The sequence below is a fragment of the Hippocampus comes genome, unplaced genomic scaffold (assembly GCF_001891065.2).
Source record: "Hippocampus comes isolate QL1 unplaced genomic scaffold, H_comes_QL1_v1.1 scaffold157, whole genome shotgun sequence".
Taxonomy (NCBI): domain Eukaryota; kingdom Metazoa; phylum Chordata; class Actinopteri; order Syngnathiformes; family Syngnathidae; genus Hippocampus; species Hippocampus comes.
This window is the reverse complement of record NW_017805149.1, coordinates 461,269-483,331: the sequence shown is the minus strand read 5'-3', so window position 1 is coordinate 483,331 and position 22,063 is coordinate 461,269. Positions and strand designations below refer to the sequence as shown.

Here is a 22,063-nt window from a genome sequence, read left to right as displayed (position 1 = left end):
TAAATGACAACGCATGGTAAAATCCGTGTTACAAAGTTTTATAGGCAAATCAATTAATTATTAAAAACAAAACTGAAAATGTTTCAAAAACCTGATGTGTTACAAAAAAAGAAATATGATTTTTAACTCATCATCAAAAACATGTTTCGGGATATAAAAGTTTAAACGTGTTTCGAGCAGCCAATGTGAATTTCAAATAGTATTCATATTTTTTCAGGTGGCAAAACTAGGAGTAGACTGTCGCCGCCCGTACAAAATAGTAAAAGTAAACAAAAAAGAGTAAACTGTGAATGAATGCAAAAAAAGAGAAAAAAATTGAAAAAGAGGCGTTCGATTACTGGTGACGTCACTACCCCGCGACGCAAATGTTGAAGTGTAAATGCAAGCTGCCATTTTTTTGATAATTCCTCCTGATTAGTTCAGATAAAGGTAACGAGCCTACGCGTCACTCCACCTTGACGTTTACCAATTCATTAATCCCGTTTTCGTACCGAACAGGTATTCACCTCTGAATTACAAAAGTTCCGGCATTTCAACTCCGGCAAAAGCGCAGGCTAGCTCGTAGTATGCGGATGGCTACTTAGCTGACGCTGGCTAAGTGTTAGCTGTGACTGTAAACAAACACTTGAGCTACCGACCAAACTGCTTCTCTTGAGCCAACTCAAAAGCTGCACGTTTATTATCTCCTCACAGCATTCACGTAGTTCAGCGGCTTGTATAACGCTATTAGAGTTTTGCTTGAGTAGGCAACGGACGGACGCTCCTTTTTGGAGAGTGGGGGTTGTTTTTAATCTTCCGTGTACTTGCATGAAGTGCAACTTTAGTTTTGATGAGAGTGACTCTAGTGGTTTCCTCCAACCAGCTCGAAGCGCCGCCAATTTAGAGCGGAGTCGTGGTGAGGCTGCTCCCAAGGAGACGCGCACCAGCACGCGGACATGTCGTCGTTTTCCGAGGCGGCGCTGGAGAAGAAGCTGTCGGAGCTGAGCAGCTCGCAGCAGAGCGTCCAGACTTTATCTCTGTGGATCATCCACCACCGCAAACACTCGGGCCTCATCGTCAAAGTGTGGCACAGAGAGCTGAAGAAAGGTGAGGCTCGAATGTAGCCGACTAATCAAACCTTTTCTAACTTTTTTTCATTGGATGTACATCATTTTTGGCACGTTCCTCACACTGCTCTGCTAATCACAACGTGGGGTAGTAAGTAGTCGGGCGGGAAATAATTGTGTCCCTCTCCATCACCGTCAATAATGTACAGTAATTGTATTGTAATATGTGATTTATTTTCAATAAATAAATACAGCAATAAATTATCTGCATTACAACAAGCAACATCACATGTATTATATATAACAGTTTGGGATGCTGATGCTAAAATAAAGATAAATTAACATGAAAAGTTAATTAACATTCTTCAGCACTGCAATTTACTGTTTTTTTAATCTTTCAAATGACTACTATTTCTTCTTTTCCTTTTGGCTTTTCCCTTATTTGCCTCCATCTAACCCTGTTTTGTGCATCCTCTTCCCTCACACCAGCTATCTTTCAAATGACAATTTAACAAAATTGTACCAAACAAGTTTAGCATAAGCAGTCAAAGGGCAAGTCCCAAATGTACTTTTATGGTGATAAAGTATATAGTACAGTAATCCAGGGACGTATGTTCAAGTAATATGCCCTGACTAAGTAATATGCCCTGATTTAGCTGCCCCTTGACTTCAAGGTGCAGCTACATTTAATCTGGAAGTTGACGATAGTATTCGCCATGTGTTTTTTTTTTTTTTTTAAATCAGATCATCCATAATAATTTGTTTTTAAGGCTAATGTTGTACGATGACTTTGAAATGTCATTGGTGTGCCATGAGATTTTTATGATTTCAAATATGTGCGGTAAAGCTATGACAATGTTGTTGTTACGTTTCAAATGTAATTTCTTGTCTTGCAGCGAAAACCAGTAGGAAGCTGACGTTCCTCTATCTAGCCAACGATGTCATCCAAAATAGCAAGAAGAAAGGACCTGAATTCACCAAAGACTTTGAGACGGTCCTCATCGATGCCTGCTCTCATGTTGCCAGGTATGAGGGGATGAGTAAAACTCTGGAAATCGAAATGTCGGTCATGGCGGGAATGATTGGCTTTAGCGTTTGTAAAGGCCCAGAGCTATTCGGACAAGAACAGAGTAGTAGGATTTTTGCCTTTTTAAATTTCACATTTTGCGCAGTGATTTTCATGGTATTCACCTCTTTTGAAGGGTGTTGTCGAAATAACATTTCGACCTTCAAATGCATGTGCCGCATACAACTAGAATGTCTCCCAAGTCATAGTGCGACAACTTTTCATGCTCCGTGCACTTTGAACCCTTGTCTCGTCTTTCCTGTTTGTTTTTCCGCTGAATTTTACCGTTGTCTTGCAGTGAAGTCGATGAGAGCTGCAAAAAACACATGGAGAGACTCCTGAACATCTGGAAAGAGCGCAACCTCTACAGAAGTGACTTTATTCAGCAGCTCACCCTGGCCATAGAAGACTCTAACAGCCCTCAGCCTACAGGTTGACTCATAATAATAATTTTAAATAAATAATAAGAATAATAAAAAGTAGGCATGTTCATGAACACAATAAACCCAAATTGTGACCGAAACACATTCAAAAATTCGCGGCTGTTACCGGTTTGGTGGCTCACGTGACTTTTGCCCTTCTGTTGTGGCATCAATTCCAACCTGTTGTATGTGTTTCATGAAATGGCACACACACAAATGCTATGATCCGGTTTTGTAAATGCTGGCTTCTCGCCACAAGCACATTCCAGCAGTGGCAATGATGAATAACTCTTCTGTGGTCTTTGACAGTAGAAGAAAAGAAACCGGTGAAACGAACCTACCAGAAGATCCACCAAGAGGAAGAGGAGGATGAGGATGATGACTACAGAAGCATCAGCTCTCCTCGCAACACAGATGCCTCCGCTAATCAACTGGTGAGGAGGCAACTCTTCGTTGGGGGGAAGTTTAAATAGAAGCTACAAGAGTGGCTGCGGTTGCGCTATGCAGCCTGTAGATGGTGCTATGCTAAAGGGAATACAATTCAATCCAATGCAGCTTTATTTATATCGAGCCTTCACAATCGCTGCAGCTGTAACAATGAGAACCGGTCACAAACACAAACATGAAACATATAAATACAAATAGCATTACAAAATAATACATGTAAGACAAAAGCTATGAAGACAAATGATTCAACAAAAAGGCACACAAACCTCGTGGGCTCACATCCGCAAGGGGCTGAATATCCTTACAGCTCTTGCTTGTCTCCTTCTTCCTTCGTTTCGTCAGTAGTTAACTATGCTTTTGGTATTATCTTCGTTGGATTATGGCTGCGCAGAGCTCACAAAGTAGTTGTCAATTAGTGTTGGGCAGAACCCTTTTAGGTTGCAATCGGTTCCTGCTAATAATCACCACTAGATGGCATAGGAACACTAACAGGGAAACAACTCAATGGGGCTGTAAAGAGAGTTACAATCTCTTTATATTAGGCTCATCGGATTATAGGGCTCACTGTCGACTTTTGAGAACATTGAATGCTTCAAGCCAACATTAGGATGTGGGTTGACCGGGTGGAGACACGGAAACCCTTATGCCCGCGATGAGAGATATGGTTTCACAGTTTCCTCCTCCCCTGCTGTCTATTTTTATGTCTTTGTAACATCCACTCAGACAGAGGAGCTAGTGAAAGCACTGCAGGATTTGGAGAATGCTGCATCAGGTGACGCAGCTGTTCGACAGAAAATTGCCTCGTTGCCGCAGGAAGTCCAAGATGTCTCGCTACTGGAAAAAATAACCGGTAAGATGAATATGTTTTCCATCTCTATTGCACACTGCAATACAGTGAATCCCCATTTATCGCGCAAAGCTGCAGGATGCTTCGGTGGTCATTGTTCGGAAAACAATTACAATTATTCTATTCAAAAATGTGTGATGTAACCAGCTGTCACAACCACTGTCCAAAGGTTTTACTGCATTTTAATCGAGGTGAAAGGCGATATAGCGAGGAACACTGTAGCTTCTAAATAAAAACAAACAAAATAAAAATTGTACTTAAAAAACAAAACAAAACAGGGGCTGTGTATATTTTCACCATCACAACAATGACATGAATTGAAAGACAGTTGGAATGAATCACAAAATGAGATGCATGTCCTCCCATATGTCCCCCTGTAGACAAGGAGGCAGCAGACAAACTGTCCAAGACAGTGGACGAAGCGTGTCTTCTGCTGGCCGAATACAACGGCCGCTTGGCCGCCGAGCTGGAGGACCGCAGGCAGCTGGCACGTATGCTGACTGACTACATCGGCAGCCAGAAGGAGGCGCTTGTGGAGAGGGAGAAGAAGCTCGAGGCAAGGCAAACTACACAATCAACTAACACTGGTGTTTCCCGACCTTCATTGCGCTCGGGCACCTGTTTTACGTCATTCAAATCTCAAAACACACCACCAAACAAAAATATCACAAAAAGTACACTGTAATTATGAATATACTGGTCAGGAACTTTGCTCACAATTACCCAGTGTGAAACGTGGGCCTGTTTCGTTGAACACGGCAATTATTTTTTTTTGTATCCAATACAATACATCCTGATTTATATACCGTATTTCCCACACTAAAAGGTGCACTGGATTATGAGTCGCACCTTCAATGAGTGGCCTATTTTGTCATTTTTTTCATACATAGGGAGCACCGCTTTATAAGATGCAATCTACAATGCATCCACTAGATGGAGCTACGCTCAAGGAAACGCCAACAGAACGATCAAATGTCAATCAAACTTATTGAACTCATTCACCCTCAAAGACGTTTTTAAACGTCTTTTCAGACTTGGTTTAGACTTGGCTGGTACTGAATGAGTTAAGCAGCAACACAGTTCACTTAACCAACAGCAAGTTATAACATTGACTCGTTGAACTCTCTTACCACTGCTCTGTTTCCTTGTTCAACTGCGTAACCAATCGCCTTAGGTTTGAACTGTGCGTTGTCAGCATGGAGCCATTTTGGGGTCTAAATATTACCGAAATGACCATACACAAGGTGCATTGGATTTTAAGGCGCTGTGAGCTTTTAAGAAAACGGAAGGCTTTTAGGTGCACCTTTTAGTGCGGAAAATACGGTAGCGCTTTTACAACAGCTGCAGCTGTAACAAAGTGCTTAACAAAACAGTAGAGTAAAATAATAAAAACAACACAACATAAAACACGGACATGAAGCTAGACGAAATGAATGGATGCACAGGTTACTTGTCCCACCGAGTGGAGTATTTTCCTTCCACTTAAAAATAACTTTTTGGGTTGTTTTTTGGCCCCTCATGTGAAACCTGTGTCATTATCTTCTGTGCTTAAAACGCTGTTTCATTTTAATCCTGACTGATTTCAAGTCTCGTGGACGAGTGGCGAAATGAAGTTGCCTGAACGCTGCTGTTGTGCGCAGGAATACAAGCAGAAGCTGGCCAGGGTGACCCAGGTGAGGAAGGAGCTCAAATCTCACATCCAGAGTCTGCCCGACCTCTCCCTCCTTCCCAACGTGACCGGCGGTCTGGCCCCGCTCCCCTCGGCCGGTGACCTCTTCTCCACCGACTGAGTGGTGGGGCTCAGACTAGCTACACCCCCTCGTGTCCTCCCGCACCCAACCTACCAACACACACTTTCAGCATAACCATTGCAGGCTGTGTTGCTTGCTGGGGCCTTGATGAGGTCAACAGGTACCAGGAGGACAATAGAAGGGTGGGATGATCGTGGGATCGCCGTCGGGACAATAACCGGTTTTGTGAAATCTCAGCGCCCCGCAGAAAAAACAGAGACTATGTCAGCCTGGATTTTCCCGCTTAGTTTCCACGCCGCCAGATTGGAATTAGTTCTTTCCTGTTTGTTTTTATCATTATTTTTATTTGTAATGCCATAACATGTAAGTGAATAAAGAGGCCAGGGTTAAGTCGGCCGGAGTTACAGTTGTCGAGTGGCGTTCGTGGTGCTTGTATGTTACCCGGATTTGCGTATGTTCAATTGGCCTTACGAGAGCTTGTGACTACACTGTTGTGAGAAAACACCATTGATTAGTTTAATTGTTTTTTTTTTTGTTTGTTTGTTTGTTTTGTTTTAAATAGTTCAGGTGGAGATTACAGAGACAGTGCCATCATGGCAGACTTGATTTCCAAGGAGGCATTTTTCAGAATTTCACCACCACCAGTGCTTCATTTTATTGTATGCAATAATTGGTCATTCAGATGAAGAGACACAAGGTAGTTTGACCGTCTAAATAAACACAAATTCTCAGTGGCTTCCATCAAGTATCCTCAAGTTCTCTCTACAGAGTCACAGCTAAGGCAACCAATGGAAATAAAACCATCATCTGCAAATGAATGACTGGAGCAAGTCCTTGTCACCTGCTTAAGAATAGAATAATCCTTGAATAATAACCAACATTTAAGGTCAGCAAGAGAGAAGTAACTTCTTTTGGTTTATTATGCATAGCTCATTTTTAATTTCAACTTGTCTGCAAACAAAGAGAGGTTTTTGATCTCAGAATATCAGGAATGTTTGCTAAACCAAAGTTTGTGTATGTGTGTGTGCATTTTTTTCCCCCACGCAGTCAATAGTGGGCCTCCCAAGCACATTCTTGACCTCTCTAGTCAACTAAAGAGTCTATGTGAAAGGATACAAATGCCCCTGCAGCCACTGGAAGCCAGGAAGGACTTAGCACCAGTTTGTTCCACTGTAGTTTAGTTACATCTACTGTATCCTTGCCCTCACGCTGTGCAGTCTGCATTTCTCTCTGCATAACCACATTGTACAAGCCGGAGTCTACCAGTAGGGTAGTTTTATTTCTGTAATGAAAGTGGTTCAATGGATGCCAATAAAATGGACCCATTTGGACAAATACGTCTTTACTTTGATTTTTTTTTTTTTTAAATGGGAGAAAAGAACATGAGTCATGAACATCAGCCATGGAGTTTCAAGGCTCAGACCGGCTGACATTATCGTCCACAGCATTTAAAGTAAGATGTATAGTTTTACACTTATTAGTGTGTCAGTCTATTTTGTTGTTTTTTTTCTCTCTTCAAAAAAAGCAGGTCAAGAGAGTGAGAGATGCTTGCTGCGTCTTGAACGGTCAATAAATCAGACACCCCAAGGGATAAATCCCACCGCTCCAGGTTAGTCACTCTGGTCCTCCTTTGGTCTACCAAAAGCACTTTCTACGGACCAAAAGCACTTTCTACGGTATACATTTTCAAAATCGAATGTTTATAAATGCTTTCTTCTAAATGTTCGGGATATGCGGTGGGTAAGTACCAATAAGGCGCGAGTAATTTCCCAAATGTTTTCCTGAGTGTTTTCATCGAACATGTAAAGCCGACAAACAAAAAGGGTGCACATTCCGAAACAAAAGGGGGCGCCAACAAATCTACTTTGTTGGGTAGTCCGTATATATATATTTTTTTTTAACAAAACGAAGAAGAAACGTTTTTGCACTTCCGGTGCGCCAGAGTAGTGCTGACCATATTCCAGGTTCGTAATGTACGACTTCCTCCTTGACAAATCTAACTAGTGTCGTGTTCGAGCGTGTAGATTAAAAAAATGTAAACACACAGTGTTTTACTCGTTCATTCGCTCTTTTTGATAAGCAACACTTCCTCGTCCCACAATAAGTAAGCTTCATGTAGTTTGAGGCAGATGTCGCTCCTGCAGATGATTAGCTAGTTGACGTTAGCCGGACGTGTTTTGAAATTTGGAGTTTCTCCTTCTACATCTGCATGATTAACTGAGGTCGAACCATTAATACGATTGTGGTACCGGCTGGTAAATCATGAAAGCGCTCCTCGTTTTAGGAATGTGCCGAACGGCGTGGACATAAAGGAGTTAGCATAAACTGCAGTTGTTATTTTATTGACCTCCACAAATTCTGTACAGTATACTATTATCCATTTATTTACTAGCTTCGGTCATGTGGAGCTCGTTCACCAGACCTTAACGTCGACGACGTCTTTTCCAAGTGCGTGCCAAAACAATATGTTTGATTTAATGGAGTAAGAGTGAATGTGCGCCATTTGACGGTAATTTGGTGTGATGGCATTGAGTTCAGATGAATCTTGCAAAGCACATTAGCCACAATCACAAATGTTGGAAGTCAGATTGAAGCTTTTCCACTATTGCCTTGAGATGGGAGTTAAATAGTTCTGTGATCACTAGTAATTCGAAATAGTGATACTCAAATAATCCTTGTTTAAATGAATGTGAGTACAATTCACCTATCCCCAATAAAAATAATGTTAAAAAAAAGAATATATCACACTACAATGTTGTACTTTAAAAACATATACAAATAGTATTATAGGTGCAGCAATTAATTGATGAATCAACACTAAGTCAATATCAAAAATCAACAACAATTTTGCACTTCACCAACATTATCAGGTTTTGTTAATTTTATTTCATAAAATTCAAGTCATTCAAAATTAAATATTGTACTTTGTCCTGCATGCCATTTAAAATATCCAGTTTATCAAGCCTACTCACTTTGGGTTATAGACCTGTTCACTTTGCTTTGATTGTACAGTCAAACCTCGGTTTTTGAACATCTCTGTATAAGGAGCAGTGTCAACACAATTGAATCAATGTTGTAATTAAATAAGACTCATTAGTTCGATAGGAATCATGATGAACATTTTTTTTTTTTTTTGCCAAATTTGTGATGATCTCTTCAATTGTGTGTTTGTGTTGCTGTAATGCAGGTGGTGGAGCGTGGATGCTGATGGGGGACGAAAAAGAGACCTGGAAAGTTAAAACTCTTGAAGAAATACTACTGGAGAAAAAACGCAGAAAAGAATTAGAGGAGCGAACCGATACCAAGCACCCAAACAATGTAAAGTAGACCAACATTTACGTGTAATTAATTAAAAAAAAAAATTGTCATCTTCCCCCCCCCCAACATTATCAAACAAACAAACAATTTGCACTTTCTATTTTGAGAATGTTGTCAGTGTATGTATGTTTCCTGCATTTTGTTTTCACATGACTCAATCAATAATTCTCATTTGTTTTTACCACAGATTTCCCAAAGCATTGTTCCACAGGCGGATGCTCGGGAATCCAAACGCGAGACCCCGGAGGAAGGAGAACTACGGGATCAAAGGATGGAAATAACAATTCGCAATTCCCCCTACACTCGTCAAGATTCCACAGAGGACAGGTGCTTGTGCCAAACATCAGCAACACAGCTTGATATAGCAACGCAAAATCAAACACAATCCTTTCGATGAGGCTCTTTAACATGTTTAAGATTGCCTAAAGTTAAACCTTTTTCTCCCTAAAACGTCTCATTTTGACACTCGGTTTCCACATATTTTTCCAAACAATGTTGGTTGAACTCCAGATTGTAAGACTAAGGAGGTACAATTGTATGCATGTGTGCAGATACAATTGTATTTAAGATCAGGAAAAAAAAATCCTTTCTTGTGGTTGGGAAATTTATCTACAATAACGTCATATCTTCCGCACTGGTGTTGTGCTAAAATGACACCAGTGTAAGGGAACTTTATTGATGCGAAATGTCTCACCATTATATTTTGTTTGTATTTTGGAATACAGAGGCGAGGAAGATGATTCACTAGCTATTAAGCCTCCACAGCAAGTTGCAAGGAAGGAGAAATCTCATCACAGAAAGGAGGAGAAGAGAAAAGACAAACGACGTCATCGCAGCCACTCGGCTGAGGGTGGTAAGGGACTTCATATTTGAAGCGTCTTTTGCACTAACTACGCAACAGCGTCCACTGAAGGTATATTTCCTTGACAGCAGGGAAGCATGCCCGGGCCAAAGACAAAGAAAGGGAGCGAGATCGCAGGAAGCGTCAGTGGGAAGAAGACAAAGCCCGGCAAGACTGGGAGAGGCAGAAACGACGGGAGCAGGCCAGAGCTCATTCACGCAGAGAGAGGTGAACACAACATGGAAAAGGCACTGCCATAACATTGTTGTTTGGGAGCCGTGAAAGTGACCACAAGTCTCTGTTGGCGATAACCTTGCCCCTGCAAGCTGAATTCTTGTGGTACTTGTGACTTCACAAAACCCCGAGAATCCACGTCGTCTCGAGCCTGCTGTCTTGCTCCAAGCCGCGCCGCTGCTTGTGCCTACCGGTCACAAAGCAACGCTGTGTTTGGGGGCGGGATATGCGGCTGTGACGAAAGCAACAAGTGCAGAGGCCGGGGGGAAACCCAACAACCCAATCGTGGCTATGCCGAATAAATGCATGGATGCTGCAATTAATTAATTGATAACACCGTTTATCCACATATTTACATTGCAAAAACGAACAAGTATCACTCACTGACATGATGCCATCTGTGCTACGCATCGAGATAACAGCACTCAGCTGGTCAAAACAAGCCGGTGACATTTTCATCTGTTGCCGCGATTGGTCAAAACAAAAGTTTGGTGGGCGTGCACAAGTTGGCGCACCACCCAACCAGCTTGAAGTATTGTTTTCCCCCCGAGCAGTTCACTTTGGAGAAGTCCCAGATTGATTGATCCTGCGGCCATTTTACCACTTGCTGTCGACCGAAAATGACATCACAGTCCTGGCTCGGGTAACAACCAATTACAGCTCAGCTTGTGAATGTGACGTGAACAAGTTCAGAAAACACGTGAGCTGTGATTGGTCGTGACCTCAGCCCTGAGCAACTGTGATGTCATTTTCGGTCGACAGCAAGTGGCAAAATGGCCGCTCCCTGAGATGGATCAAAACAGGTGGATTTTACTGCTTAACTCATATTCCACAGATCAGCATCATACGTCTAATGTGTGTGTGGCTTATCAGCCCTGTGTGAATAGTGTTTGAAGATGATTTATTTTTATTTAGTGGTTGTGGTTTACAGACCAGTACACTTATGAGACTAAAGTTTGTTCAGTTGTTTAGCATTGCATGTTGTATTCGTAAAATTTCTAACCCCCCAAAAATCTGCATTGACAAAATTGGGCTTCTGGTTGTCCGGACAGACCCCGACTGGAATCTCCCGGGTTTTTTTTGGACCACAGGGACCGTCTGGAACAGCAGGAACGACAGCGCGAGCGTGACAGAAAACTGCGCGAGCAGCAGAAAGAGCAACGAGAGCTGAAGGACCGAGAGAGGAGGGCCGATGAGCGGCGCAAAGAACGAGAGGGTCGACGAGACGGTCAGTAGTCAAATCCGGCTGGTGGTCTTGCACCGTTGGCTCATCGATTACTCTAGAGATGTCCCAATCACATTTTTCTCCACAATGTGTCATCTGTTTTTGAATATTTGCCGATACCTCATCTGATACCCGCAGCAACGCATTAAGAAGAACAAAAAGTGCACATCTGAATTGTTTCAAGTGTGTATTTTTACTTGTTTTTTAAAAAAAAATAAAAGTAGCATAACATGCTACCTTTTTATATGGCGAATAGTCTAGCGCATCAGTGGTTTAAACCAAGTAAACAAGAGATCCTTTTATAGCATGTTATCAGTGTTGAAGCACCAAATAACGTTGCAAACAAATGACGCTTAAATGTCCTGTTTTAATTGAATTAAATCTGCATCGTAAAATAATCAGAAATTCCACTGGATACGGTAATAAAATAACGATCTTAAATGCTCAGTGAATCGATTTGAAATGATGCCACATTGGAAAAGTAAAACCTGGACACTTAACTCTTAAGAGTAGCTTCACGTTGAGTCAAATAAAACCGCACTCTTTGGTCCACAGTGTCTTCTTCACACCACCGAATGTTACCGGAAGAGTATGGCGAGAAGCCGAAGCAGAGTCACCGCAGCCGCAGTCCTGCTCATGTTCCCCGGGAGAAAACGGAACCTGGTGAACTCCGGAAATTGAGTGAGTTTGTAGCACAATAACATTTCCTTTAATGCTGTGTTAAAGATAAACTGTCGTGGGTCAGTTTTTTGTTGTTGTTGTTGTTGCATTACTCATATTTTGCGTGCAGCATCAAAGGAGGAGAGGCCTGAGGTTCAAGACCTACTTGCAGACCTTCAAGACATCAGTGACAGTGAAAGGAAAACCAGCTCTGCTGAATCTTCCGCTGGTGAGAAATCATCAAGGCTCAATTTTTTTTTTTTTTTCCTCTGAAGAGCAATTTTGCGAATCAAGGACTTCGTTTGAGGAAAAAAGAATAGCAAATATAAGGAACATTTTATTATTTTATTTTTTTTGCGGTTAATCCCAGGGACGCAAGGATTTTATTAAACAATAAAAAATACAACATATAACAGGGTGGTTGAATGTAGGGCTGCACTTATTTAATATTATATATTAATATATTGGTTGCTGCCATTTTCGGGCGCGTAAAAGACGTAACCATGTATTTACGTCAAGCTAGCTAGCTACTCTCAGCACCAGCAGGACACAGCTACTCAGATTTTTTTTTTTTTTTTTAAATATTGGGAACAGCCTCAATGTGTGACGGACGTTCACTCAGTGATTCTGTAACAGTTAGTAGCTCTGCGTTTTGTCATAAACGCCGGCCCGTTTGCATCGTTGTGTTGAAATCGCGTCATTTGTGGGGGGGAAATAAATCGCAAACGACGATGTGAAACCGCTTGTTTTGAGCCTTGATCACAGCAAGAACGCAAGTAAGCACTCACTGCTGGTGATCAGCAGGAATATGAGGCTCCTCCCTCATTCACACATCTCTTCATCTAGCATCAAGATCTGGTTCTGAGGAGGAAGAGGGGGAGGAAGAGGAGTCCAGCAGCAAGACTGATGGTGAAGAAGAGGAAGGAGAGGAGGAGGAGGAGGATGAGGAAGAGGAGGAGGAAGAGGAGGGAGAGTCAGTCTCGGTCTCTGGCTCAGAGAGATCTGAGCAGAGCGCAGGTAATCAACAATTCCGCATTGTTGTACTGTGATTGAAGGGCGTAGCCTCTGTTGCTTAACTTTAGCGTCTCCGTTTTTGCAGAGGAAGTGAGTGAGGAGGAGCAGTCAGAGGAGGACTTTGCAGAGGAGCAGGAAAATGGAAATCATATACCCCCTGGTCAGCCACCCGGTCGAAATTTTGTTGAAATGATCTTTATTCGTTATTTTAGTCATGCCACTGGCCACCATATATTTTTAGGACTTCTTTATTTTGTTCCTGATATTCTGCACTTGGATTTTGTACATCAGCCCTCATAGTCATCATTTACTCGATTTGACTGGTCAGTAATTCAGTGACATTTGAATGACAAAATGAACTTAACATGTTACCACGTAAGGATTATTTTGGAACGCCTTCTCATTGCTGCAGGCATATTTGCGATCCAAATGTAAAGAAGAAGTCAGACCACTGAATGTTTTTGAGCATAGCAAGAGACGCCTGCAATCAGTTTCAGATTCACTCTTTCCCCGCAGATGCTTTAAAATGCTACGGTTTGGAGAGTGCGATTCCACATATTATAGTTGAACAATAGTTCGACACCCAAACCGCTCTTCGGCCTATAATTGTTCATATGTGTTCTATGACGCGGTTCAGGTGCGGAATAATTAGGGCGCAGCAATTGAATAAAATTGGAAAACGCTTCTCCTCTTCAACCTTCATCCAGCGGTACCCGAATCCCGGTTCGACCACGACACCGAGGAAAGCGGTGAGGAAATGGAGGATGAGGAGGAAGAAGAGGCAGGGGATGCTGACCCGACTCCCCAGTCGCAGACTCATTCACGCACCCCAACACCTGAAGGGAACTATATTCCTGACTCCCCGCCAATTTCACCCGTGGAGCTCAAGAAGGAGCTGCCCAAATATTTGCCCGCTTTACAGGTGCGTGTCAACACATCAACGCATATTAAGATATGTTAGCGTCAAGTCATTATTAACACAGCGGGTAGGGAACTCTGGTGCCTCTTTTTGATCTCTCTCTACTTCAACACACCTGATTCAAACGATGAGCGCATCAGCAAGCTCCGTCACAGCCTGAAATGATCATGATCTATTGGATCAGGTTTGTTGGAGTAAGGAGAGATCTAAAACATGCAGGATGTGGCGCTCGAGGAATCGGGACTTTCCAACCGCTGTATTAACATTACAGTACTTCCCCAAACAGTGGTGTTTCTTTCTGTTTTGGTGAGGCGCAATACGCAAACCGCTTTGCATACCCAGCATGTTTTGAGGGTCCTTTTTGTTTTAACGGCTATTAAGGACTATGGGTTTGTTTTTGTTACTTTATTCTTTCTCAAAGCAGTAGTATTCATAACAGTGCTGTGAAAAAGTATTTGCCCTCTTCCTGATTTCCGAATTCTTTGCATATTTATCATACACAAAGGTTTCAGATTTTCAAACCCATTTTACTATCACACCGAGACTACCCAAGGAAATACAAAATACAGATTCAAAATGCCAATTTAATTGAATAAGCCACAAAAAAAATATCCCACATTACCAGTCTCTATGTGAAAAAAGTAATTGCGCCCCTACTGCCCCTCTTGTTAAATCACAAAGTAACTGACTTGACAGTTTTGGGAAAGCTGAGTTGAAGTTCACAGGCGACACCGTGGCACCATCAGATTTATGATGCATAAATGTTGTGGTCTTATAGGTTAGAATCACATTAAAATAAAGGTAAATGAATTAATATGAAAGGCTGTTTATTTATTTAATATATAATAAATCGAATAAAGCCTACAACCGCCCAAAATATTCTTCCACAATTCTAGCCTTTGCAATTTAAAAATTGCATTCTAATACAATGCGATGTTGATTTCAATTCAATGAAATAGAAAACGTCCGGCATGTGTGCCCATTCTATGTGGAGCCGTTCGGATTATGCATCATCATGTGCCGTCGTGTTTCAGGGCTGTCGCAGCGTCGAGGAATTCCAATGTCTGAACCGAATTGAGGAGGGGACGTACGGTGTGGTGTACAGAGCCAAGGACAAAAAGACCGGTAAAGGAGCCGACGTGGTGTGGGCCCGATTGGCTGGAGGTGTTGTCGCTCTGATGTGTGCGATTGCGCTCATGTTTACAGATGAAATTGTGGCATTAAAAAGGCTGAAAATGGAGAAGGAGAAGGAGGGCTTCCCGATCACGTCTTTGCGAGAAATCAATACCATCATGAAAGCGCAGCACCCCAACATTGTCACAGTGAGGGTGAGAAGACTTTAAAAAAAAAAAAAAATTTTTTTTTTATGTATACTTTTTCCAGTCATGCATTCCCTTTGATGTGTGCATAACCTAATGCGTTGTAGGAAATAGTTGTCGGAAGCAACATGGACAAGATCTACATTGTGATGAACTACGTTGAGCATGACCTGAAGAGTCTGATGGAAACCATGAAGCAGCCTTTCCTGCCAGGTGACGAATCAACTTGACGATTACGAACGATGCCTACCGCAGTCGTTAACTCTGCCGAAACGGCGCCGCTCGACCGTCTTGCAGGAGAAGTCAAGACACTGATGATTCAGCTGCTTCGAGGAGTCCGTCATCTCCACGATAACTGGATTCTCCACCGGGACCTGAAGACCTCTAACCTGCTGCTTAGTCACAAGGGCATCCTGAAGGTGGGTTGGCTTCTTTGAACTCTTTTCTGTTTTGTTTTGTTTTTTTACGGATGTTCCAATCGACCAGTGGCCGATAATTATCAGTTGGTATTCGGGGAAAAAGTGCACGATCGGTGAATACAAAAGCCTCAAAAGGTCGATCAATCACCCTGTGTGTATCATAGTTCTGGTAGTGTTTCTCAACTAAAACGACGACTTGGATCGATCTTAAGAAAATACACGAAGTATAGGCATGTTACTGTCTGTCTGACGCATCGCATCATGATGTTGAGGAATTGACATGGTTTAAAAAAAAGTTAGGGTTGGTTTAAAATTTTTTTTTAAACCAAACAGTGGCAAATGGTCGTATTTAAATATGAATGGAGACGCGAATGCCTTCACTACCGTCGCCGCTACTTGAAGCACTCTTATTTTCCGACAACTTTTGATTATACGTATCCGAAATGAATGATTAAATTGTTAATTTCATGATCATAGTCCAACAGGATTGGCAACAGGAACGCCCTTTTTTTTCACCCCTTTAAAATCCAAATGAAATGTAATTTCATTTTGGTCATTTGGTTTCATTCTAATTGGGCTACAAGGCTCGACGTAAACGTGAGCGGTGATTATCTTTGTGTATAATCCCTGCAGGACGTTTGCAAACAGCTGCTGTTACTGACGGGAAATAACATTTCCTCCTGTTTTCTGACATGTTACAGACCAACAGAATAACTGAATCATAATTTTGTCTGTTGAAAGCAATTTCCTGTTTTTGAGTAATAAAGGTGTAGAAATGTAATCCTTTTTTTAAAGAATCAGAGTGATCAGGTGAATTGGAAAAAAAATCAAAAGATTAATCAAGAAAATCGATATTTGTGGCTCCAAATCCACTTGATCGCTATCGACACTCCAACTTGGTTTTTTTTTTTTTTTTCCTGCAGCAGTATTACATAACATTATTGTTTGCCGATTGTAGGTTGGTGACTTTGGTTTAGCCCGTGAGTATGGTTCCCCGCTGAAGCCCTACACTCCTGTCGTGGTGACCTTGTGGTACAGATCACCGGAGCTGCTGCTCGGAGCCAAGGTAAAAAGCGCATCTTGCATGGCGGCCACTCACACTCCAGTGCAAATACGACCGGGGGTGGGGGGGGATCATGTTGTCGCCGTTGATATTTTTACCCCCAAAGTATATTTCCAAATATAAAGCAACATCTGCAAATCCCTTAGCTTATGGAAACCCAATTTTGACTTTTACGCAAGATGATTTACACGTGGAAAAACTCCAGCGGTCGTCACAGCACATCCACTTTCGCAGGCGAGACAGACCCAAGTAGAAACGTGCCAGGCAGACTGTCTGCGCTGCGTTATGTTTTTTTGGACTGCCACTGTGTTTTTTTTCCCCCCCTCCTCTCCTGCAGGAGTACTCCACAGCTGTCGACATGTGGTCTGTGGGCTGCATATTTGGAGAGCTCCTCACCCAGAAACCTCTTTTTCCTGGAAAATCCGAAATCGACCAAATCAATAAAATATTCAAGGTAAATGTTCTGATTTCTCATGGCCGTGAAGGTGTTGAGAGACGGTAAATCACTCAACTACGTGTCGCGTAGCAGGTGAGCTCACAGTGCAGTTCTGAAGCGTACCACAGGTTGGCGCTGTTGCATCGGAAGCAACCAAGCGGCCCACCCTTGTTGTCTGAATGAGTTTGGGCCGACTCGGGCCTCTCAAATTCGTTCGCAGTTATTACCTGTGATGAAGCTTTTGAGCACGTCTGGCAGAGTGGAAATATCCGTCTGCCCTTCTAATAAGAGCGTTCTGTGTTGTTTGTGTGGTCTTATTAGGATCTGGGCTCACCCAGTGAGAAAATCTGGCCGGGCTACAACGAGCTGCCCGCTGTTAAGAAGATGTCTTTCACAGAGCATCCCTACAATAACCTGCGAAAGCGCTTTGGCGCGCTGCTCTCGGACCAGGGCTTCGACTTAATGAACAAGTGAGTTCATTTCGGCACTTTGTTTTCACCCCATATTGAAGGCGGCGCCAGCCGGGGGCCCCAAATCTACTGCCGTCTGACTCACTTTGGAAAGTTTGGACTTATCTTCTGTTAAAACATCACATTTATGCGGCAGTTTTACATTACGACGTGAAGTAAAACCTTCCCTGACAATGATTTTTAGTCCTCGCTGACAGAATCCCGAAATCAGATGTGAGTTGCAGGCAAAATGTCAAACAGATACATCAGTTACGATCAGCAGTTATTTGGCAGTGGGGGGAAGAAAAAGCTCCCTCACATCAACGCATTCTTACGTTGCTCTTTCCTTCGGTAGCTCCAGAGCTTTTTATTCACGCCGTGCTTTTCTGGCCGCCTCGCGGAAAACATGACAATGTTAGCGGGCCGCTGATTCATCAGCATACCTCTGCCTGGTGACGCTTCGTACCACCCGGAAATGTTTGTGCAAACACATGTTAGATAAGGGACCCGCCGGGCCCCAAGAGCAATGCATCTGCGGAACGTCTGTTGTCGTTGAGCAGCTGTGACGAAGAGAGACGTTCCCAGATCTTGACATCCACCCACCGAGTTGTTGCACGCACCTGTAAAAGAGAAACATGCACCGTGCAGTGTGAGGATCACGGTTCACTGCGAGTTTTTCGGCCACTTCCAGCCGTAAAAACAACGCCCGGCAGAGATTCAGTCCATGTGAAGTCGACGCTTAAAACCACCGCTTGTTTGAAAAGCGTCAGACGGGGCTGCCGAATGAATGTTGAAAGGTATATGTTGGCAACCGGCTCTGTTTGCACGGTCGCGCCCTGATGCCCGCAAAGCTTTCAAGTCCAAGAGAGACTTTGAGACGCAGTTGGGATCAATCGCGAGTTCACATTCAAGTGTTGCCAGAATCTCCAAACTGAAATATTCCCACCCTGATGTAAAGATCCCCCAGAGCAGTATTTCCACCGGCTTTTGCAGCACAGGCGTGCTTCAACAAGGACCAAATTGCGTTCACGGCTTCATGAAAAGCAGCAGCAAGCACACCGAGATCGCTTTTTGCGTCCTCGTCCACATTTGTCATTGCATCTCATTTGGCCGTTGCTCGGTCGAGTCAGCAATAACTGCACTCCTGAAACCCATACAAGGGTCATGTCTCAGACCTTTTTGGGTAATATAATGCAGTTTAATCCAAGCTCAGCCCAACGATGGAAAAAGTCAAATTAACTGGTCAAATGAAAGATGCAACAAATGTCTATTTTCAATAATGAGCTTAGTAGAGCTGGAAGAAACCCGAGGAATGCAGATCATATCAGACTACGCATAATTCATGATTTTAATTTGGCCTCTTTAAAACAAGAAAAAAAAACAATTGCCGTATTTTCTGTACTACAAGGCGCACTTAAAAGCATTCCATTTTCTCAAAAGCCGACAGTGCGCCTTAGCCCATAAGAGCCCAGACCCATTTTTCCAAAAGGTTTTGATGGGTTAAAATCAGACAAAAAGTTTTGAAAAAAGATACTGGGGAGGTCAAACTGTTTGTTACACTGGTGTCACCGTGGGCTCTTATGGGTTAGAATCCGATGCGCCTTATATACGGATCAATATTCTGATTTCTTGGCTGTAGTATTTTAAATGTTGTGTAAAGCGGTTGTGAAGGCTCTATATAAATAAAGCTGCATTGTATTGTATTCGTTCTAGCGTAGCTCCACCCCGTGGAGGCATAATGCAACCTCAGCCACTATTGTCGCTTCTATTCTAAGTGCCTTATATAAGAAAACCGTTTTAAAATAGGCCATTTATTGAAGGTGCGTCTTATACTCCGAAGCGCCTTATAGTGCGGAAAATACGGTATATTGATTTAAGATGAAACTGAAAATAATGGACACCTGATTTGGAAAATGGATGGGTGATTACATTGATTGAGGATTAAAAAAAAATTGAATAAAACAACAATCTATAAAACAGCGTTCAAAATAACTGGCCGTAAAATTTATTTTCTCGGAATGTACACTGTTGTGTACATGCTAATGTCGTGTAACGTGCAGTGGTGTTCCCGCCTCGGAGTCTGTGAGCGGTTGCAAAAGACAGAGGTGATGCAACAAAGTACTTGTGGTGTGTTGAAGTGTTCTTTTATTGTTGTTTTCATGATTCCACATCCTGCTCATAATTGAGTGATTCCACATTTTGTTCCTTCCTTCTTGGTCTAAACAAGTAACTGTTACTGACAACCCCTTTTTTCTGGATTTCTTTCAGTGTTTTTTTTTTTTTTGAAGCCAGAAAGTTGCCATTTGAATTTTTTTTTTTTTTATTTAGACCAAAAAAAAAAAAAAACTGAATGAACTTCTTTCGAGACCGGTGAGTCCATAATTTTTGCCAGGAGTTGGAGGACTGTCATCCGAGTGTCAAGTATCTCCGCACAACCAACGTGGCTCCGATTCCCTCTGCCCGGCAGGTGCATGTCGGGCTGCTAAAGTGGTGTTGGTATCGTCTCCGCCCCACGAGTACAAATACAAATGGACTAGTTTTGCTCAGCCCAGGCTGTCTCAAGCAGATGAGACACTGCTGACTCTGGCCCCCGTTACAGCGGAGCCAAATGGTTAGCACGGCTTTCATCACCACGACAACCAACGGCAGCCCTCGAGCAAAGACAAAATTGAGCTCCGACAAAAATGAAGGAAAAGTATCTTTTGCGTTTTCTCTCGAGATGAAAGCGATCCCCAAGATGCCTAATTACACTTTTCAACACCTTGCCATCCGTATGTCTGTTGCCTTGCAATCTTTCGGAATGTTCTGCGCTCCCATTTCTGTGGCGCTATACTATTACGCAAGCGTTGTCTGCACAAATGTAGTAGGCCTTAGCTCACGTTGTTTTTCTTGAGGCCCGTACTGAAAAGAAGAGCGTAAGATACCCCCACTCGCTTCTCCGCATCAAGTGACAATGGATGCTCTTCCAGATTCCTCACCTACTGTCCCAGTAAGCGGATCCTGTCCGACGAGGCGCTCAAGCACGAGTACTTCCGCGAGACGCCGCTGCCCATCGAGCCATCCATGTTCCCCACGTGGCCGGCCAAGAGCGAGCAACAGAGGGTAAAGAGAGGCACCAGCCCTCGGCCGCCCGAGGGAGGCTTGGGCTACAGTCAACTGGTAAGGCCATTAACTTCCACTTTCTCCATGACATAAAGCGAGTAGGCTTTCCGAAGGCTGCTTGTGTTAAATAGATTAAAGGCCGACAAGCCTCTGCTTTGTGTCTGCCGAGTAGACCACTCGTGTTTTCCATGATGCGCCGCCTGACGTTCCTTAATGTTTTCAGCAGTGGTACTACCCACGTCGGAGTTCAATTTCCACCGTATCGGAATTGTACCTTTTGGTAATAACCGCTTCAAAAGAATGTTTTGGAATAAGAAGAATGGAGTCTATGATGTGATCGATTTCTGTCATTTGCAAAGTACAAAGTACGGTCGACCCTTTTAGGGCAATGAATTCCTTGACGCCGGTTGGACTCCTTAATTTGTTGATATTGCAAAACAATTTTCCCTGAAATGAAATCTGCTCTACGGTCAGAATGATGCCTTCATAAAAAGCTTGATTAACCATACGCACATTTGTTGGGGGTCCAGGAACATATGAATATTCCATTCTTTTGAAGTGGTGATGTGATGATTCGGGATACGAACGCGAGTTTTGAGTTACAAGCGTGGTCAAGGAGAAAATTCTAGTAGTATCTCAAGACGCCCTCAGTCCTGGAACTTTTCTAACACACCTCGTGTTGTCCAATTCATGTTATGACTGGATTCGGTCTTGAGTTTGACACCTCTTCTTATTATTCCCCCGCCCTTATTCTCCAACCTCTGCCGTGTTGTTTGACTCCTCTGTCCGCAGGGGGACGACGACCTCAAAGACACGGGCTTTCACCTGACCACCAGCAATCAGGGAGCATCTGCAGTCGGTCCTGGATTCAGCCTGAAATTCTGAGCGGGGCTCCCCGGCAAAGAAACACTGCCACTGGACTGAACTGCAAAGCAGAACAATATGGCATCGGCGCTAGCTGTCGACGAGGACTGTCTCACAGCAAGAATGGTGGCTATGACGTGTTCCCCAAATGTTACAACTCTCCTCTACCTGCGTTACCATATCCATTGTGGTAATTTAGTTCGTTTAGTCTCTTACTTTCCCTTTTTTTTTTACTTCATGAGAGGGGTTCCAATTTATGGAGGTACTGTTCAATGATGCGGAATTTGCTTTCCATCCGGCAGAGCTACTCAGAGCTGTCTGTTCACTCAAACAACAAGGGGATAATTTTTTTTTTTTTTATACCAGAAATAAAGAACAATGAAACTTTGTTTTGTAATTGGGTTGCTTTGCAAACACAACGTGACGATTATGAACGCCAGAGAGGTGGGGGTCGGAGCGGGGGTGACCACCCCCTGTCTCTAGTTGTCCAAGGTGATGTCATTCTGCTTGTCGCCACGCAGCCTGCCATTCCGAATTAAATAGCTGTACAGTGTTGGAATTCAATAAATCAACACGTTTGATTCGTGGCCCACCACAAAAAAAAAAAAAAAAGCAGCACAC

At 43.0% G+C, this 22,063-nt stretch overlaps 2 protein-coding genes across 12 annotated transcripts; both read left to right on the top strand.

Moving 5' to 3' along the window:
* The first annotated feature begins 338 nt into the window (after positions 1–338).
* Positions 339–6,910, top strand: rprd1b (regulation of nuclear pre-mRNA domain containing 1B). Of its 4 annotated transcripts, none has more exons than XM_019868078.1 (8): positions 339–375; positions 863–1,086; positions 1,943–2,072; positions 2,411–2,544; positions 2,844–2,968; positions 3,705–3,831; positions 4,209–4,384; positions 5,469–6,910. In XM_019868078.1, the coding sequence occupies exons 2-8, from the start codon at positions 936–938 to the stop codon at positions 5,616–5,618; spliced, it is 993 nt and encodes a 330-aa protein (XP_019723637.1). In that variant the 5' UTR covers positions 339–375; positions 863–935; the 3' UTR covers positions 5,619–6,910. The 4 variants fall into 4 exon arrangements, with proteins under 4 accessions (XP_019723637.1, XP_019723635.1, XP_019723638.1 ...); XM_019868076.1 differs by having other exon boundaries at positions 345–429; XM_019868077.1 differs by having other exon boundaries at positions 360–498.
* A 197-nt stretch (positions 6,911–7,107) lies between these two features.
* On the top strand, positions 7,108–21,831 carry cdk11b (cyclin dependent kinase 11B). Of its 8 annotated transcripts, none has more exons than XM_019868052.1 (20): positions 7,108–7,188; positions 8,767–8,897; positions 9,085–9,224; positions 9,623–9,750; positions 9,828–9,966; positions 11,064–11,200; positions 11,753–11,878; positions 11,988–12,086; positions 12,704–12,874; positions 12,957–13,024; positions 13,572–13,793; positions 14,825–14,915; positions 14,997–15,118; positions 15,217–15,322; positions 15,407–15,528; positions 16,487–16,594; positions 16,929–17,045; positions 17,349–17,497; positions 20,446–20,636; positions 21,369–21,831. In XM_019868052.1, exons 2-20 carry the CDS (start codon positions 8,781–8,783, stop codon positions 21,461–21,463), a joined length of 2,448 nt encoding a protein of 815 aa, XP_019723611.1. In that variant the 5' UTR covers positions 7,108–7,188; positions 8,767–8,780; the 3' UTR covers positions 21,464–21,831. The 8 variants fall into 8 exon arrangements, with proteins under 8 accessions (XP_019723611.1, XP_019723612.1, XP_019723610.1 ...); XM_019868053.1 differs by having other exon boundaries at positions 12,957–13,031; positions 13,579–13,793; positions 20,446–20,635; positions 21,371–21,831; XM_019868051.1 differs by having other exon boundaries at positions 11,025–11,200; positions 12,957–13,028; positions 13,579–13,793.
* Positions 21,832–22,063: the final 232 nt, after the last annotated feature.

Coding starts and splice junctions, on each gene's coding strand:
- rprd1b (XM_019868078.1), top strand. CDS start 936: ATGTCGTCGTTTTCCGAGGCGGCGCTGGAGAAGAAGCTGTCGGAGCTG. Junction 1,087..1,942: donor GCACAGAGAGCTGAAGAAAG/GTGAGGCTCGAA, acceptor CTTGTCTTGCAG/CGAAAACCAGTAGGAAGCTG. Junction 2,969..3,704: donor ATGCCTCCGCTAATCAACTG/GTGAGGAGGCAA, acceptor ACATCCACTCAG/ACAGAGGAGCTAGTGAAAGC.
- cdk11b (XM_019868055.1), top strand. CDS start 8,781: ATGCTGATGGGGGACGAAAAAGAGACCTGGAAAGTTAAAACTCTTGAA. Junction 9,225..9,622: donor CAAGATTCCACAGAGGACAG/GTGCTTGTGCCA, acceptor TTTGGAATACAG/AGGCGAGGAAGATGATTCAC. Junction 11,201..11,752: donor ACGAGAGGGTCGACGAGACG/GTCAGTAGTCAA, acceptor TTTGGTCCACAG/TGTCTTCTTCACACCACCGA.